The sequence below is a fragment of the Channa argus genome, chromosome 4, assembly GCF_033026475.1.
Source record: "Channa argus isolate prfri chromosome 4, Channa argus male v1.0, whole genome shotgun sequence".
Lineage (NCBI taxonomy): Eukaryota > Metazoa > Chordata > Actinopteri > Anabantiformes > Channidae > Channa > Channa argus.
In genome coordinates, this window is record NC_090200.1 from 6,075,469 (window position 1) to 6,091,636 (window position 16,168).

Sequence of the window (16,168 nt, forward strand, 5' to 3'; positions counted from 1 at the left end):
CCAATGTAGCTCCAATTTTCATCCAGTTTGACTCTTCTTACTGAACCCACTAGGAGGTAGAATGTCGCCTGCTGAACCATAACTATGGCTTGATAGAAGGTGACTAATAACCTAATGAGTTTAGTGATCCCTTGACTTCCTCTTCCTCTCTCAGACTTTAGCATTTAGCTCAGGGCAGCTCTTAAAGTCACAACCATGCCTCTGGTGACTCTTGCCATTTTTTAATGGTCAAAAAAGCAAAAAAGAAAAAGGAGGAGACTATGTGGATGTGGGAACTAAAAAGGTCAATTTTCTCATCCACATTGTTTATAAGTCCTGGAAATCTGATTAACGTCTGCTTTCTCAACGACTCTGTGTGTGTATACTGTGGTAGTCACAAAAACCGCTACTCTCAGCTCGATCCTCACCTTAGCCAGCGCTGGCTAACCAAAGTGGGACCCTGCCCTTAAATCTTTCTGCATGCAAAGAATGCACTGAGAGGTCCAAGTCAAATGAGAATCTTCCTCCTTGTGATATATAGTTGTACAGCTGGGTTTCCTCTTTTCTCTCAGTTCGTTTTAGTGTATAATGAGCTCGAATGCTGCAAACATGTAGTTCCAGTGTGGGTTTCCCTCTCACACAGATCCTGTCATCCTCTTTTTGTTTTCCTCCCTCTTTCTCTCACATACATGCACAGATCCAGCTTCTTCTCTCTCTCGCCTCATGCAGCTCCACCCACCTGCAGATAAAAGCCAAACCCTCACCAGGGCTGCTGTTCAGTGTCTGCCCCACACTCCTCCAAGCCTTTGCGATACGTCCACCCTGCAGCAGCGGCAGCAACACACACACACACACCCACACAAAGGTAAGTGATGCATCACCACCAGCACAGCAGGATTTGATCACCTTCTGGTTGGCAGAGGTAGCATTCAGGGACTATCCAGCTTATAGTTTTTTGTTTGTTTTTCTTGCATTGTAGTCTGATTGCTGTACTTTGCCTTCTCTCCAGCAAATCATGTCTTGTTTGAGTTCTTGGAACGATACACACAAAACCTTTAGGGATTGGCACATGATTCGCAAAAGTAGATCTGAGGAAAGGAAGTCCACGGATAAAAAAATAAAAAAACATTTTCCAAATTCCCAAAATATTTCACAAGACATCCCTTTTTTACTGCTGTGAAGCCTCCGCTGACAGAAGTCTCTGACAGTTTTCAAAATACTAAGAAAATCCAAAAAAGAGACACCTGGAAAGGATAAACCAAGCTTAAGCTTGTTAAAGCAAATGCACGGTGCAGCATCTTGACACAATTTAGCCCCCGTTATTGGAATGTCTTGACATTTTAGAAACGTTAAACACAGAAGAAAATCTGTAGCCTGCTGTTTGCAAAAGAAAAGGATCGGTTGTCAAAGTTACATTTATTTTTTAAACGATACGAGGAAGTTTTTTTGCATCAGTTTTAGAAAGCCTGCTTTCTCACAGCGGATTGGATCTGCAAAATGATTCAGAGATGGAAAGTCTTGGCTCCAGGAACTCAATTCTTCTACCTGTCTTCAACTTAAAACATGCAGAAATGATGTTCTCAATCTTCAGTCTTCTGACTAAGGTTTATAACTCTTCTATTCAGAATGTTCAGAATGGGAAACCTTTGTCCGTGCAGACTGACTGGAAGCTACAGAGCACCACATTTTCTGCCCCTCTGCATAACCTGATCACACGTGTGCACCTGCCATGAACCAGAATCACATCTTCACACCCAATGTGGATCTATCACAGAGAGTTTGACAGTTTTTTCTTCAGGACTCTTTTCTTGCTTAAAGTGGAAGGAAAGGAGTTGTATTACCTTCTGCAACTTGCATGCAAGTAACTTGCAATAGCATGAAAGCAAATATGTTGTGGTTCAAGTAGAAGATGTGGAAAAGAGTGTTAGATTCCAGAAATGTCAGTATTTATGGAACCCAGAGAAACTTTGTTAGATTCCCCCATGCATATGTGCAGCTGTTTCTACCCCTCAGCTCTTGATTGCTATTTAAAATGACTGTATTTTTCCTTTCTCCAAGAGAAAACTCTTAATTAGGGGAAAATGTGGTAAAGAGAGCTCACGCAGCGGAGGTTAAACACGTCATGCAATTAATTTGCTGATAGTTCTTGATTGCCGTTGCACTCAGAGTGAAACCCATGGTGCACTAAAAGAACTTCTGCAGCATAGTGGAAGCACACATGGCACAGTTGTGCAGATGTGAGGAGGTCAAGACAGATCAAACTGAGAGAATGTAGAGTCTGAGGTTCCTTCACTTGTTCTATGCCTGCTTGTGTTGGAAGAGGTGATGAAGCAGTTATTCATAAAGATATATTGTCTGTACCAGGCTTTCTGCGGTTGTGTTGTGTTAGAGGACTGAATTTATGTAGCATGAATCTTGATGTTGTAAATTTTCTAACGTTTGGGGAACCTGATATCAACAGCACTCACTTAAATATACTGCATAGTGATCACCATAAACTCTTCATTCTAAAGCACAAAGCAGAATCTAGTGCAGACAACAGAATGTGACTACGACTTTTTAGAAATGTATGCAGACTCCTGTTTGTACCCTAAAAGAATTTGCTTTACCAGTATTATTTCATTTGGCTAAAACCAATGATTTGGGAAGAATGCTTTGTATGAATGTCAGTAATTGGTAAACAGCCAATGTCCAAACCCGCAAATCTTTATTCCGTGGTTTTGTCCGAGTTTTTAGAGCAATAGTCACAGGTTTAGCAAAAAGAGCTTGAGAGGATTAATGGTTTTCATATCTGTAAATATGAAGCTTTAGCCAGCAACAGCTAACCTGGACTGTCTAAATGTCTAATCTGTGCTCTGAGTCTTAAACTGAGAAGACGGGTAAAATAAAACTTTATAACACTTGTTAGCCCCGTTAGAAGCCACGACCAAAACCAGACAACAAATTCTCCAAAACAAATACATAAAGCAAAGGTTGGGTGGTCCGTCTCCTGTCTGTTCCCAGGGCCCCATTTTCTCTTAATCCGTCCATCGTGCTAATCATGTATTTAAACTAGACAACTGGCCCAAACTAGCTGTTTTTGCCATGTTACATATTTGTAGCAGTTTGTCATCAAGTGAAACCAGTCACTGAGAGCAGTGTGTAGACATATGTGTGACTGTTTTTATTCTTATTACCTGCATAAAGTGCAGCACACAGCGCTAGGAGTTGTTGTGAAGGAATTTGGGTTTGGAAGTTGACATTAAGAGTTTTTCCCACTTAAATCTTGCAATTACTGTACAGTTTAAACAATGTGATGAGAACGCAGCATCACTTATTATTATTACTCTGCTGGTTACCTGGCAACCCCAAGTATGCCAACGAAACTCAAGAAGGTGAATCTGCCCAGCCAGGAAATAGTGTCCAGCACATAACTATTAATTATATTTCAGTTTTTGTTGGACCAAACAAGTGCAATACAACATTGTTAGAGATTTTGTTTTTTTAAAGTCAATCACATGGGGAGGTAAATGTTGTAATAGAGGCTGTGAATATCTCTCAGCAAGTTTGATGTCCTTAGTCTTTGTGTTGTTTTTGACATAGTGAAAGTTTCTGCTTTGAGCAGAAGCTGTTGAAGAAAGAGTGAATGCTGCAGGAGCAAACCCGTAGGAAAATCTGTGCAGGACATGAGTCAGATGCTGAGATTTTCTGTATTTGTTACTCTGTTAATGTCTCTAGACAGCATTTTCTCTCTCGGTCTCGCACTCCTTCACAGTTCTCACCTACTGAACAGGAAGTGTTTATGCAGCTCGAGGGGAATGTGCCTCTTGATCCCACAGCTGCAGCCTCTGTGATTTGAGGCCATGTGTCCAAATGCTCTCTTACTACCGTGCAGCCTTAAAAAATGTCCTGAAATGTGAACTCACTTTTGCAGCGATTTATCTCTCACATTAGCTTCCACCTTGATCTGCTTTAGTGGTAGTTTACTTTAAAAACACTACTCTGGAATTACACCTTTTAAATTGTGCAGATTTATTGCAGCGAAGCTGTTATCTAAACTCCTACAGTAAGTGGACAGAGTCGTAGTTCTTATTATCCCTCGTAAATACTCTGCTGCAAAAACATCTGGACAGTAGGGAAAGGGAGGATCATATTTTTTCTTTGAGTGGCATATTTTACTGTGCACTGTGTAACACATTAAGCTTCTTGGGACTGTCGTCATTTCTCATTACTGTCACCGGTCAGATGATGCATACATTTAGTGAGCACGAAACGATCCGGAGTCATATTATAATCTCTATAAATGGATACATGTGTAAGGACGTCTAAAGTTCTCAAACACAGAAGACTGAACTCCTCAGCGACTGACTACGTAGAGCTACAGTTGCTCTGGGGAAACTATCACCAAAGAGAAATTATCAGCGATAAACTCCAAGAAACACTCCCTCTCAGAGTAACATATAATTACCACTTTCATTTTTTAAATATTAGACTCCAGTCCCTCAAATTCACCAATTACTACTCGTCTGGAAACTTTAATTTGCCCACTTTTGCTATATGTTTGGTGTACTTTGTATTTAAATTGCAACTTTTAAGATTGGGATGATGGAAATCTTCCAAGGTATTTATGATCAATTTGTGGTGAAGTATTTTTGCCATTTTTATGCCTTTTATCTGATTATTATGTGGTATTCAGATACTTTTTTAAATAGAAGAACAACTGCAACAACAATCTAAAAGTACTCAATTACAGATAAAAGTTTTTTAATCATAGACATATTTGCAACCAAATGTACTTATAATGTCTTAAACGTAAAATATACTTGGCTATTGTGATTTATTTATTATTGTATTTGATAAAAAGTAGATTGTTCATACTGATCCGTTCATATTTTCCAGCATGTTTGGACCAGGTATTTACTACTTTAACTACATTAAGAGTGTGTTCTTCAACACATTGTTAAGCCATGACATAAGGGGTTTGAAAGAAGAGAATATAGAGTATTTGGTGGAACTATTAACAATTCATAAACTGTGTTTCCACATGGCTATTTGAATTTACCTGTAACTTTCCTTAAATGAACATATAAAACATTGATAAACGCCTTTAGACATCAGAAATGTGACAATGGGCCCCCAAACTAAAACGTTGCTTTTTGTAAAAGCTGCATTGTAGTTCTGTACTAGCCACAGAGGTCGTTTGTGCCTACAACCATCAGGGCCATTTGTTAAAAGAAAGAGCCCCCCCCCCCCCCCCCTACCACGTAAAGAGGCAGGACACTCTTTTGGCCCCACAATGGCGGCTACTGTCTCTTACAGTGGCACAGAGAAAGCAGCTGTGGTAACAGTGGTGCATTTATAGCAGTTTGGTTGAAGGTAGACGTCAGGGTCAGGTGTAGGCACTGAATAAACATGTTAGGTTAGGGTTAGTGTAACAGTGATTAAAAAAATCCCTGACTTCTTATTGTCACATCACCTATATAAAAGCAGTAGTTTCACACCAGACACAAACTGCATGTTGCATGTTGTGACCCATTCAACCCCCCAAACCTCCTGCTTTGAATCGTTTTCAGTGAACAGAAACACAAATACTTTAAAATTTTATTTATCTACAATACTTAGGTAAATACATTTCCACCTCTCAGGTTTAGAAACAAAATAAAAGGAGACTCTTCTTTCATGATTTACCCAGTAGACAAAATATATTTATGCAGCTGCAAACTGCTAAATTCCCCACTGGAGTCAGTGGTTTAAACATAGAGCATAATAAAAGTTATCAGATCTGATTATTGGCCAAACATTGTTATTTTGTTATTGCCTATAAAAACAATCATGCGCTAGTGAAGTGTCCCTTTGAGAGCCAGTGCAAATATAAGAGAGAGGACGGGGAAAAAGTGGCAGAACCACATCAAGCTCCAGCAAAAGCTTGGATTAATCTACGCTAAAACTAAAAGCTTGGAAAAGGCTGAAAAGCCCCACAAGCGTTTCCTTCCTGCTCTGCAACATAGTGGAACATGGATTTACAAACACATTCTTCCCATCCTTGTTTCCCACCGATATTTTCCTCTGAACATGTGAGCGACTTCTGTAAAAGTAAGTAAAAACCTGAAGAGATTCTTAGTTCTGAGTTGCTATTAACTGGTGTCCACTGACACCGGATACTGTGTTTTGACAGAACTTCGAGCTAATAGGAAAATAATTCTCCACCCGTTCTGATCTTTGCCTCAAAAGAAAATTGTGGCCAGACATTCGCTGACTTGTGGTTCCCAGAACTGTATGAGAGGAAAAATCCATCAATGAGATGGGTGAAGAGGTCGGACAGGAGAGAGAGGTGTACGTGCAATTATGTGCATCTACGTATGTGTGTGTCAAAGGTTGGTGGAGCTGTAAGTGAATACTGTGCCAACGTGAAACTCATGCAGATGCTACATCAGTTTCAAATGTGTTACCACCTTAAAATTATGCTTTTCCACCTAAAGGTCACACAATGTCTGCAAAGGTGACTACTTCCTTTGCTTTGCAAAGAAACCGTGGAGGTGTGAAGGAATGCTGGAAATGAGCAAAATAGGTTGGAGAGGAACTGTGGTGGGTGGAGTGGACGTTTCGCTTCGCTTTTTAGCCAGAGTGTAAGGAAAAGTTCATGTTTTCCCATGATAAGCAGGAATAGGTGGGGAAATGAAAACGCTACTTGGTGATTGAGATGGGATGAATCACCTGCTCGAACACAGAAAGCACAGTGGACTCAGAAAACTAAAACGGGTTGTGCTCAAAAGTATTACAGAAAAAAACAAACGTGGTTGTACTGAAGTCTTTAAGTCAGCTTGCAAACACAGCCTTTGTCAGAAAAATCTAAAAAACATGAGTTTTCCTACCTTTGGAAGCACATTTAGTTCTCCACCCAGGCTGTGGAAAACACCAGTAAACAAGACTGACTGATACTGAAGTATCGATGGGATGAAATCCAGTTCACAGATGTTTGGCTCCCTCTGTTGAACCACCAGCCTCACTACTGGCTTTGTGTTCTTTCTCCAAAATGCTCTGCAAGTTTTAAAGTTACAGTTGGAAAAAGTGTTCAAATTTGCTGTATTATGTGCACAGGACCTATGTTTGACAGTGACAAGCTGCATATTTAATGCTCAATTTCAATATTAAATGAGTATGTTCAAGTTGTGTGTTTTGCCTAACACACAGCCAAAACCCCCAAGAGCAAGTTTATTTGGCATAATAAAAATTTTAAAAGTAATCTTTTAAGGGGGCTTTGTTTTACCTCTAAATCTTTCTTTCTTTCTTTCAACTTCAAGTCTCTTGTGAATCATGTCTGCAGAAACTCCAAGTACAGTGTGAGAACAAATGGTCGCCCACGAATCACTGTAGAGGTGGAATGTTTTTCTTAGAAAGGTTAGAGGAATACAAGCCAACAGCTCTCTCACACACACACACACACACACACACACACACACACACACACACACACACACACACGAGTGCAAATAGTCACACACATACAGGTGCATTCCCAGATGTTGTCTTAGGCTCACACTCCTTCTGTCGGGTGCATTCCTTAGTGTTTGTGTGTGTCTCAAACTCATTCACACTATGCAGACGAAAATGCGTCTCACAGCATTTTAAAAGCTTTTTTTTTTTTTTCAAATCATTGCTATTCAAATGTTGCCATAAAATATTGGTGGTAAAAGTCATAGAAAGAGAACAATGCTTGTATTGTTCTTGGGTTTTCTTTGGCTCAGGTGATCCTGAATACAACGATCAGTTTACCCACAAATAATGGAGATTTGGTCAACTGTTTAAAAAAAAAAATCATAAGGAGGATTAATCACTATACATGTCCACTGGAATTACTCACGGATCAGTTTTTTGGGGGGTTGCATTGCCAAATGTTGTCTCTGGCCTAAATGACTTCTGCTGTGGTATAAAATGGTAAAAAAAAGGGCAAATTAAACATATTTAATTGGGGGAGTCAAACACACAATTTCTGAGGAAAAACTACAGTAATAAATGTGCAAAAGTTCTTGGTATAAAATTTCTGGAAAAATAAAACATTATTTTATAACCATCAGTTTTATGCACCCGAGAACTAATACAGCAGTAAATAAATATGATACAAGATAAGTGTTTTGATGTCACGTTCTGCTACGTTCTCGTATGAACCAAATTAATTCTAACGTGCTCTGAAGTGTTGTCTTTGCACTTTGATGACAGTTTCTCTTTAGACCTGTCCTGCAGCAGTACTAGCTGCTTTCATTAGAATAGAAAGACAAAAGCAAAGCCTGACCACACACAATTAAGACTGGCACCCGTATCTGTGCACAATGACATGCCTCTGCTCCCCGTCGCTTGTTTGGTGAGCAGTACAAGTCCCCCATCTGGAATCGGTCAGGAGGGGAACACAGAGTCGAAATGGAAATTTGATTATTTTCTAGGCCAAGCTGGAGGTGATAAAAGACATTGTGGCTCATCACAGAACAGAGCCAGCTGTGGTTGTGAGTGCTAGCAAAGAGGTTCAGAGGAACCAGCAGCAGCCATCTTCTTTGCATGGGGTTGTCAAAAAGCGAGGGGTGTGGAGGTGTCTAAAGAGTTTTCATCAAAGCTGAGTTTTTGTACAAGATGAAAGACTAAAATAAAATAAGGTAGAAATTCACTAAAAAAAAAGATTCTTCGTGGTCTTGTGAAGAGCTCATAGCTGAGTCAAGTAGATTTCTATTGTTTGGCCATCACCGATTTCATTCCTTTAATAAAATGGCACAGCAGTAATACAGGAAAACGTCTCTGGAAGTTTCTGTCGAACACTGAACAGTATTGAGGTACTTCAAAGAAAAAGATTCAGCTTTATAAGAGTGATGCTTTGCAGCTGCTCTGCTCCCAGTTGGGCTACATCTATGGGGATAAATCTTCTCAGTATTACTTTTCATCTGCAACTTTGGTGAGAAGAAACAACTCTGCAACCCTCTGGTCATCAGGTCGCACACGAGTCATGTGACTTCACAGCTTCATAGGTCTTGTATGTTGCCCATCACTGCATGTTTGCTGATCAGTAAGTTATGATTGAAAGCTCATGACTGGCTGGAAAACAGGCTCCTGGACAATACCTGCTAAATCATCAAAAAGACAAGAAGGAAGAACATGAAAGGCAGAGATTTTCCTTTAGGGACTGTAAATCTCAACAGGCAACTAGACTAGAACTTGAATTTTGTATCCATCACGCTAACTGAAATGAACCAGGATGATTTCAGAATAGACTCTATTATTATTCTATTAGTATTTGTGTTGAAATAGCCATACGGGATAGTGTCAAGTGGCAAAGCTAAACATGCAAACAGGGGAATGTCCTTTTAATTATGAACTTTTCACTGTTTCAGTCTGTGGCCCAGATGCAGTTAACACAATTACGTTTTTATTACACTGTCTGTAAACCAAAAGATGACTGATGATGGGGAGCTTCTCTAATTAAAGCCTCTGTTTTCAAACTAATTGGCAGCTTTCGCATATAAAAGGCACTCGGGTATAATGAATACGAATGCAGTGAAATTAAACCATTTAAAAACAAACGTCATGTTTGTTAATACGAAATGAACTATTACTTTATTGCTCTGTTGATTCACAAATTGTAATTTTCACAACAGAGCATTTTCAAAATAAAGTTCAAAAATAAAGGAAACAGAACTTTGGGTTTTTAAATTAAATTGGGTGTTTGGAAATTCAGGGGAAAAAAGACAGGGGACCAACATTATACAAAGAAAATGACTTTGCAAAGTTTAGAACACATCAAACTAGAGATGTGAAATGTGTTGTAGCCATCTGAATCTGGGCACTGAGCTGAAGAAACAGTGGCTCTTGTGTTATACCACTTGTTAATAACTATGTTTCTCAAAGACACGAGGTCTTCACAGATGAAACTCCCAGAATGAGCTCTGTTGCTCATGCAGCTCATCCTGTCAGTAGAACCGGACGTGTTTTCATCTGTGAGCCACGAAGACGTATCCTTGGAGTTTGGAAGGAACATGTGTTTCAAAGCGTCGGCCTGTCCTCTTTGTTTTGCCGATATACTTTTTTTTTTACAGACGTTGTCTCATTTCCTTGCCAAACATATGTTCCTTTTGTGTCTGCGGAGCATGACTTGCTTTGTGTGAGTGGTTTTGTCTACAGCGATGATTAGTTTAACATTGCCATGTGTGAAATCATGTTCAGTTTAGAAGATCAATGCTTGAGTACGAATGTCTTGCTGGTTTTATATTTGAAAAAGATGTTAAACAAATTATTTGCTCCAGCTCTTTAGCTTTGCAGAAACATAAAAAAAAGACAATTTAGTCTGGATGTGATAGCTGAATATGACATGGAAACACTTTCATTGTGTCTTTTAGTTGCCCCATTTCCCTACTACATGGCATATTTAGAAGACCATATTTTGCCTTTTTATTTGAAAAATGATCATCCCCCTTCATAGATCCCGCACATGTCCACACATTTTGGGAGTGACAACCAAATGAGTTTTTATTTTGAAGGACACAGGGCCCTCAAAAGGTAAACTATTTAGAAACGTTTTCACAAAGAAGAAAAAATACTAATATAAAGTGTGTATAAAAATGAAATATTGAGCTGAAAACAATGGACAAATGTTAAAATTATATTTTAGAAATTATAAGATAGGACTACTACAGTTTTTGCAATTGCTTAAGAATGTGCATATACACTAATGTCATAAAGTTATATGTATAATATTATATTAGGATATTATAGTGTTTTCTCATTGTTGTTGTGTTTTGCACCTCGGTGCCACTGTGGTGGCTGTGAAGGATGACAATGCAAATGGAGACATATAGACCAGAACCACACAATCTGTCCAGACTTGTGTGGGCATTAAATCTCTACAGGTAGACAGTGTCTGCAGGACCTGTCCATGGTTCTGGATTGAAAAATATCTTTACCTTTAACTTGAAGGTCTCCTGCATTGCAGTCAGATAGCCAAATAGAAAAAATGTATTGCTAATAATCATAAATTCCATATGAGTACTTTGAGAGGTCTGGATTTTTTTAGTAGGAAATGATGAACATTTTAAATTAGAAGGTAAATCGTTTTACATGCCTGGCTCCTAAAACTATATAGTTACAACGTACATTTATGGTATTAATATTAACCCCACATTCCTTGAAGGAAAATTTGTGTCTCAGCATAACTGTATCAGGACCAAGTATGTGTACCTGGTGGGCAGGGCAGCTTAGTGTTACAAACCCCAGGCCTCTGCGAAAGGTCAGCACCTGACATTTATCGAACCTGACATTCCTATTTTTACAGGGCCCAGCAGGACTGCAGCTAACGCCTGGCTGGATCCCATGCATGGCCGCGATCCCGCTCAAGCCTTGGAAAAGGCCCAGAGAAGCAACCGAAAGTGAGGGGAAGTAGAGGAGTAAGCTGAAGAAGACGCTCGCCAAAGAGACGACGACGACCTTTAATTTGAGAGCAGAAGAAATCAGATAGTAAGAGAATTTGGTGTTTTGCCCTTTTTTCTAACAATTTGAAAGGCAAAAGTAATTCTTGCTATCAGGTGTGTGTGGAGATTTTCATCCATTGACCTCATGCTCTTCTGCAAAGTGCTATTTGAGGGAAACCAGACTCCCTTAAGGCCCTTTTTTTTTTGGTGCAAACGTTTGGTACCCATTTGCTCTTATACCATACTGCACAGATTAGGAAGTATGTACAAAAATTATCCCACAGTAAACACGTGCAGCCTGACACTCGTAAATAATTACACAGAAAAATGTAAGTCTGTCTCATTCCCATTATTCCAGCCCTCCAGAACCTTTGATCTCATTGGCTCTGTTTCAGGACACACAAATACCTCGATGGAGGAAAACATACATTCGCCCATCACTGTTTATTTTCACACATGCTGTTGGCAGCACTTAGCCAAACTCTTTAGCGCCGACATATTCAAAGGATTAAGGGTTTCATTCAAGACTGACCACATCCCCTGTGGAGCCTCTTAATGATGATTTACTAGTATATCTTTCAGCAGCATGTGCTGTGTGTAATTGACATCAAGGACATGAGACTGTGAGGCTTTTGCACCATGTGTTGAATAGATGTGTAAACAATAGGAAGGTAAAACGAGAAGGAGATTGCCCACCTTCAGGCAATTTTTGTTTCTTTTCTGGTTTGAACACACTGGACTCTACAACATTCTATAATTCCTCGCCTCAGCTACAAGATCAAACACCACAGCTTGCTGCTAAAGGCTGTCGTGTATGTATTCCAGTACGCGGTGTGTATCAGGTAGTGTATTACAGACTGCTGGTTTTCCATCTCACCCCTTTCCTCGTCAGGCCCAGTACTACTCAGCTGGTGATGTCGTGTCATCAGAGGGTTATCAGAGAGTGGTTTCTAATTTTCCTCCTTTCAGAGACATAAAGTACGGCTATGTCAGCTTTTACTTGCTTTTTGAGTTTGACCATTCATTTTTAATTTGTCTCTCTTGCAGATTCCCTACTCTAAGGAAGTGCTATGTGAAACTGCATAATACAGTAATTAGTAGAAAAAGTAAACCGCAACTAAAATTATTAGTAATGTTATTTTTAATTGAATACTGTTTGTCATATTTTTATAAATGTAAATAAAGGGTATATATTACTGTTGCATTTTATGGTCACTTCCTGCCTTTTTTCTGCTCTTAGAAATGTGTTAGAAAGCCTTTTCTGTGTTTTTTTTATGTCTTTGAGCATCTATATTTACGCACCTTCACGTGTAAATTTTTTTATTTATTTTATTTTTTGCTGCTGATATGCTTCAATATTATTTTGGCATAAAAGTAAGATACTTACTGGATTCAGACAATACAATATTTTTTAACAATTTATTATTCATGAAGTGATATAATGGGACTATTTAAAAAGGTACTATTAAAGTGTACGCATTTACATCAATAATATTAATCCATTGTACTTCTCATTGCAGAAATGGTGGCAGTATCCCTCCGCTGCTTCTTTCTGCTTATCACATTTTTCCAGCTGTGTTTTGTACATCTGGCCCATAGTGGGGCATATTATGGGCATAAACAGCCACCTCAACAGCACCAGCCCTTGCCACAGTACAATGATGGATATCCGCAGCAACAGTTTTTGGGGAATGAGATGCCACCAATGCCGTTACTTCCTCAGTATGGAAAAGAACTTCCTCAGCTGCCTTTGATAAAGGGCAAAGACAGACCACTGATGGAGGGAAAAGGTAAGGTTAACTTTTTGATGGAACATTCATCTGAACTCTGTTGGTCTTTGATCTAATCATCGGACAATCCTGATATAATAATGGTGTATTTTTGTGAAACCTCTATCTACCATTTATTTCTACTTTTGCACAGGACAAACATTTCCCAGAGGGGCTAAAGGCCCACCTCCCCCTGGTCCTGGTGTAGAAGGTATCCGAGAGGGACTACAAGGAATTCAGGGCCCTCCAGGACCAACAGGACCACCAGGACCACAAGGCCCTCCTGGACTACCGGGCCAGGGATTGCCGGGATTACCAGGAAAGCCAGGGCCTCCTGGTCCTCAAGGGTACCCAGGAATAGGAAAACCTGGTATGCCAGGATTGCCAGGAAAACCTGGAACGCCTGGATTCACAGGACCAAAAGGTGACCTCGGTCCAAGTGGGGGTGAAGGACCTACTGGACTTCCAGGACCTGCAGGACTACCAGGTCCCCCAGGTCTCCCCGGGATTTCAAAACCAGGTGGCCAAGGACTGCCAGGACAACCAGGCCCTCTAGGAGAGCCGGGCCAAAAAGGTCCACCTGGGCAACCTGGGTTTCCAGGTCCTAAGGGAGAAAATGGAATTGGTCTACCTGGTTTGCCAGGTTTGAAAGGGGTTCGCGGACCACCTGGTCCATCTGGGCAAGTGGGCATGCCTGGTGTCGGTAAACCTGGTCTTAATGGTCTCCCAGGACAACCCGGAATACCAGGAAGCCCTGGTCCTCCCGGAGAACCAGGGCTGGCTGGGTTACCAGGTGAAGCAGGCCGGCCAGGCCCACCAGGTCTGCCAGGAGCTGGAAAACAAGGTGTAGATGGTTTGAGAGGGCTACCAGGACTAATAGGAGGGAAAGGGGAGCCAGGCCCTCATGGTTTACCTGGAGCTCCAGGCATGCCAGGTTATGGTAAACCAGGGTTTCCAGGACCTAAGGGTCACAAGGGACATGCTGGTATTCCAGGGCCACCAGGCTTTAAAGGTGATAAAGGTCATGGTGGTCTTCCAGGTGTCATTGGCCAGACTGGTGCCAATGGTATGCCTGGGCCACCTGGTTCAATAGGTCTTCCAGGTAGTCTTGGTTTCCCAGGACAAAAAGGAGAGGATGGTGCTGGGGGACCCAAAGGAAATCCTGGAATTAAGGGTGATTTAGGTCCTCCGGGTATGCCAGGACAGCCAGGTAGGCCAGGCGAGGGTGGACAGCCAGGACCAAGAGGTTTACAAGGGCCCATTGGCCCTAAAGGAGAAGGTGGTATTAGGGGTTTGCCTGGTGCACCTGGTGCTGTAGGATTACCAGGACCAAGAGGAGAAGGAGGCCAACCTGGAGAAAAAGGCCACCAGGGACCACAAGGAATTCCAGGGCTTACAGGACCAGGGGGGCCAATTGGCCCCCCTGGGCCGTCAGGGCAAAAAGGTGAATCAGGCATGCCCGGCAAACCCGGCTATACTGCTGAGGGAAAGCCAGGCCTTCCTGGTCATATTGGGCCACAAGGTAACCCCGGTCCGAGTGGTCCTCCAGGACTTCCAGGAAAACCTGGACAACCTGGACCCCCTGGTCCTCCGGGACAACCTGTTGCATTCCCTGAACTCGGACAGATCCTTCCTGCAACCGGCGTATTTACTGGCCAAGCTTACAAGAAGCCAAAAAATGGAGGCGAAATTGGTGCCGGTGGTCCGGAGATACCTGCATTCACAGCTAAACTCACAAACCCATTCCCTCCTGTCGGCTCTCCGATCATTTTTGACAAACTCCTGCACAACGGCAATCAGAACTACAATCCCCAAACTGGCATTTTTACCTGTAGCGTACCTGGAATCTATTACTTTGCTTACCACGTCCACTGCAAGGGAAGTAATGTGTGGGTGGCACTGATGAAGAACAATGAGCCAGTAATGTACACTTATGATGAGTACAAAAAGGGATTGCTGGATCAGGCATCAGGGAGTGCTGTACTACCATTACGTCAAGGAGACAGTGTGCATGTACAACTGCCATCGGAGCAGGCAGCGGGACTTTATGCTGGTCAATATGTCCACTCCACTTTTTCTGGATACCTACTGTACCCAATGTAAGATATGCGAAAAATTTTTGTGAATGTACATAGTCATAAACCAATATTCTTCCCGTGATATGAAGGAAGTTTATTGTGAGGGTTCTCGATTGTGGAGAGCAAATCATTTTTGTTTGTTTACATTGTGCATTTACTCCTATATCCATTCACACATGCCTGGAAAAATTATTTTGCAAAACTGTATATTCACTTTTCACACATTTTTGTTTTACAGTTTTATACAAAATACTGGGTACATAAAAACATAGTGGTTTAATCATATATTACATTAGTTAATCTTTTATGTTACTTGGAAAACACAGCTTTTTAATACAATGAAATCTCATTTCAAAATGTCCTCTCATAGTAAAAAAAACGCATTTGATTTATTTTTTTCTTGCCATATCCAAAAATTTAGCATTTTTGCAAACAAGCTGGCAGATGACATGCCCTTTGGATTTTTGTTTGTCCCATTTGATGTAATAAATTTGTTTTGTTTGTAATAAATATGAATTCTTTGAAAGGTATTTGTTGGTTTGTCAGTATTTTCTGTAATTTATTTGTTTGACTACTGATTACTTGAGAGTGTTTTGTTTGACAGTGAATAAGGGAATTCATTCCAAAATGCAGGACACACCATACACATTCTGTGGCAAAATCAATAACGCAAATATTCATCAATGTTAATGCCCATTCCTACATATATTTCACAGTTTTTATTTTCAATCTAACTCTTCAGACTTTGAATGTGCCATTTTGGAATGACATTCTTTTGTGTTTTGCTATTTTTGTTTTTTTTACCATCGACAATAGTGCACAGCAAAAATCCAATTAAACTGTGCCTAAATGTGAGAATGTTTGATTGTTTTGGTCTTTTTGAAACATTTAAGAAATAAAAAAATTTTGTCTCACCTCA

The 16,168-nt window shown here is 40.6% G+C and overlaps 1 protein-coding gene across 2 annotated transcripts; it reads left to right on the forward strand.

Moving 5' to 3' along the window:
• Positions 1 to 696: 696 nt before the first annotated feature.
• LOC137125916 (collagen alpha-1(VIII) chain-like) lies at positions 697 to 16,163 on the forward strand. 2 transcript variants are annotated; one of them, XM_067502152.1, is made up of 4 exons: positions 697 to 844; positions 11,267 to 11,448; positions 12,923 to 13,192; positions 13,326 to 16,163. In XM_067502152.1, exons 3-4 carry the CDS (start codon positions 12,925 to 12,927, stop codon positions 15,272 to 15,274), a joined length of 2,217 nt encoding a protein of 738 aa, XP_067358253.1. In that variant the 5' UTR covers positions 697 to 844; positions 11,267 to 11,448; positions 12,923 to 12,924; the 3' UTR covers positions 15,275 to 16,163. The 2 variants fall into 2 exon arrangements, with proteins under 2 accessions (XP_067358253.1, XP_067358254.1); XM_067502153.1 differs by lacking the exon at positions 697 to 844 and adding an exon at positions 5,875 to 6,051.
• The last annotated feature ends 5 nt before the right edge of the window (positions 16,164 to 16,168 follow it).